This window comes from Lygodium microphyllum, chromosome 21 (genome assembly GCF_053477565.2).
Source record: "Lygodium microphyllum isolate KBCC chromosome 21, Lygodium_microphyllum_v1.1.10, whole genome shotgun sequence".
NCBI lineage: Eukaryota > Viridiplantae > Streptophyta > Polypodiopsida > Schizaeales > Lygodiaceae > Lygodium > Lygodium microphyllum.
In genome coordinates this window covers 109,359,458-109,362,643 of record NC_141155.1, presented here as the reverse complement: position 1 = coordinate 109,362,643, position 3,186 = coordinate 109,359,458, and the positions used below count along the sequence as shown (strand labels likewise).

Below are 3,186 nucleotides of genomic sequence, written 5' to 3'. Positions count from 1 at the left end.
ATCTAAACCTTGGGAACACATTTCTATGGATTTCATTACTGGTTTACCAAATACTAAATCTAACCATGACATGATTTGGATAGTTGTAGATAGATTTAGTAAGCAAGCTTATTTCATTCCATGTAAGAAAACTTTAACAGCATCACAAGCAGCATAGTTATTTTTGAAAACTGTTTTTACTAGCCATGGATTGCCAAAAGTTATCATTTCAGATCGTGATTCTAGATTTTGTAACAATTTTTGGATTACCCTGTTTGCTAATCTAGGCACAAAGATTGATTTCTCATCTGTATTTCATCCAGAAACAAATGGACAAACAGAAGCCACAAATAGCACCATTCTAGATCTTTTACGTGCATATACTATCTCTAAACCTCAGACATGGGACACTCATTTGCATTTATTACAGTTTGCATATAATAATACACCGCACAGATCTACAAAGAAAGCACCGTTTAAAGTCATTTATGGATATAGATTATCTACACCTGTTGCATCTTTGTCTAATAGAATTCAGAGTGCTGATGATATTGCTAGTATGCATAATAATATTTTGGATGAGGTTAAAAATATGATTGCTAAAGCCCAGCAATCATATACCAAACAAGCCAACAAGAAAAGACAAGCTATGAATTTCAAAGTTGATGATTATGTTTGGCTCAGAATAGAAAAACGTAGATTGCAAAGTGTAGATAGACATCCAGTTGTCAAATTAGCTCCTAGATTTTATGGACCATTTAGAATCATTCATAAAATTAATGATAATGCATTTAAGTTAGAATTACCATCTCATTGGAAAATTCACAATACATTTCACATTAGTTTATTGAGACCATTTAGAGGCCAATTACCTATCCACCCTGTTTATGAAAACCCACCTTTACTAGAGGAAGAGACTGAAATACTTGAACCAGAAGCTATCATAGACACTGATTATATGACCACTAGAACTGGCCGAAGGTATTCTAGATATCTAGTAAAATTTAAGAACCATCCTGTAGAGGAAGCACAATGGATGCACGCTAGAGACTTAAATGTTTTCCCCGCTCTGTTAGCTCCACATTGAGCTAATAGCAATTCAGGTCAATTGCTATCCCACCCCGGGGGTATGATGCCAGGAGGCATATTTTACGGTGGATTCCATAAACTTAGATGACCGGGGCTCATACACAAAGTGGATTCTTTGTGCGAGAAGTTGATGGGGACGCCTGTCCTTTTCGGGCGTTTCATTAATTTAGTGTGTATATGGGTGATTCCATAGCGGGTGATTCCGCAAAATACATATTAAATTAATAAACGTTTATGAGTTTAGAGTGCGCACTCGTAATAAATTAAGGTTAGGATTTATTTCTAACTAGTTGATTTATTTATGTAGCTGAAGACTGCTAGGTATTCACTTTTGTCGGTTTAATTGTATTATTTTACTAACGATTATGAATGCTTCAGTTGATGTGTAGAGATAGCAGCAGTGGCGGAGGAAAGCATTGGAGTCTAGCGAGTATTCGACCTATGGATTATATTTTGATAGGCGCCACGCCTATATTTTGTTATGTCTATTGAGGCATCGAGTATTTATTATTATTTTGTATGCGCCTATGCGCACAGATATGTTATCTCTATTTGGACATTGTGTTGGGCGTGTCAGACCCTATGGGCACCGTCCATTAGCTTTGTTTCCTATTTTTGTAAAAGCAAACTCAAAAGCTAAAATCTTGTCATATTTTTGTAAATTGGGCAATTATTGAGTATGAAGATGGAAATATACATAAAATACATGCTTTGTGAAGCACTCACACAAGGCATGGTGGAAGATTGAACCCAATTGGTCTCTTGCTCTTGTCGTTCATGCTTTTTACATTGTTTTTTGTGCAAAAAGGTAGAGTTCATTGTTCTTGGGGACCTTCCGGGATTCACTACGTGAGCATACAGCGACCGATCTGCGCACCACACATGGGCCCAGAATTGAGTGAAGCTTCCATGATAAACAGGCATGTTGGACAATTTCCCTTGCTGGTACATTGTTGAGAGGCTCTTCGACTGGAGCCGTGTCAGCTCAAACAGGGAACTATGCATCATAACTTAGTGGCAAGCCAAGAACCTCAAAGCTCACAATATTTTACGCAGGAAATGTCAATGTGTTTGATGGTGTCTCTAACGAGAAGGCTCAAGCCATCATGAATCTAGCAGCCAGTAATTGTTCATGGCCATCAAGTGTATTGACTGCTTCAGTTTCTCAAGGTTCTCCACTTCTAGGTGTCGTGACTTCTCAAAGCAAGCCTGGCTCCCTTCATCTTGGGAATATCATTAAGTAAGATGTGGTTGAGTTGAATGCCAATATTGGTCTATCAGTTAGCTCCAATCCGATTGCAGTTGAGCAAGTAGGAAACCATCCTCTAACTAACGATAACGAGGAGTTGCCACTTTCAAATACTCCTTCATCAACATCAAGTGCACTCCCCCCAAGCCATCCTACAGTTCCTCGAGTTTTACCGCAAGCAAGGAAAGCGTCATTAGCATGCTTCCTTGAAAAATGCAAAGAACGGGTTCAATCAAAGTCTCTCTATCTCTTAAAGCAAGAGTAATCTCTTTTGGTAAGAGAAGGATTATCAAGCTCAAACAGCCCAATGCTAGTCTTGAAGACTGACTGTTTTCTTGGATATGTCCACTAGTCTTCGATGATGCCTATCTATACCTACATACCTGAATCTCAAACAGTCCAATGCTAGCCTCCAAGACCAGCTATTTTCTTAGAAATGTCCACTAGTCTTCGATGATGCCTGTCTGTACCTGCGTACCTGAAGTTCTTGGATTTGTGTGGCTGAAAAGGGAAAACTAAACCAAATATGACTAACTGGATCAAGAACTTGAGATGCCCTAATACTACTTGTCAAGAAGAGGACAGGAGAGACAAAAGAAGAGGAGAGAGAGTGTGTGTAAAAGAGAGAGAAAGGCTGCAAGAAGAGACAAAAAGAGAGTGACAAGGAGAGAGAAATACTAGAAAAGGAGAGCAAAAGATAGAAAGAGAGAGGAAGAAGCCATGAAAGCTTGGAGAGAGAGGTGAAGATAAAAGGAGACTTGTATTATTATCTGATGGTAAAAAATCAGGTCCCTGACACCTTATATACTAGCCATTGTAGCTAGTATTTTCCCATTATTAAATCCCCCTCTCTTATATATATATATATA

At 38.4% G+C, this 3,186-nt stretch overlaps 1 protein-coding gene across 1 annotated transcript; it reads left to right on the top strand.

The window, feature by feature from the left end:
- Positions 1-1,950: 1,950 nt before the first annotated feature.
- Positions 1,951-2,582, top strand: LOC148018413 (protein TIFY 6a-like). Its single transcript, XM_087661570.1, has 3 exons — positions 1,951-1,988; positions 2,084-2,238; positions 2,350-2,582. Exons 1-3 carry the CDS (start codon positions 1,951-1,953, stop codon positions 2,580-2,582), a joined length of 426 nt encoding a protein of 141 aa, XP_087517696.1.
- Positions 2,583-3,186: the final 604 nt, after the last annotated feature.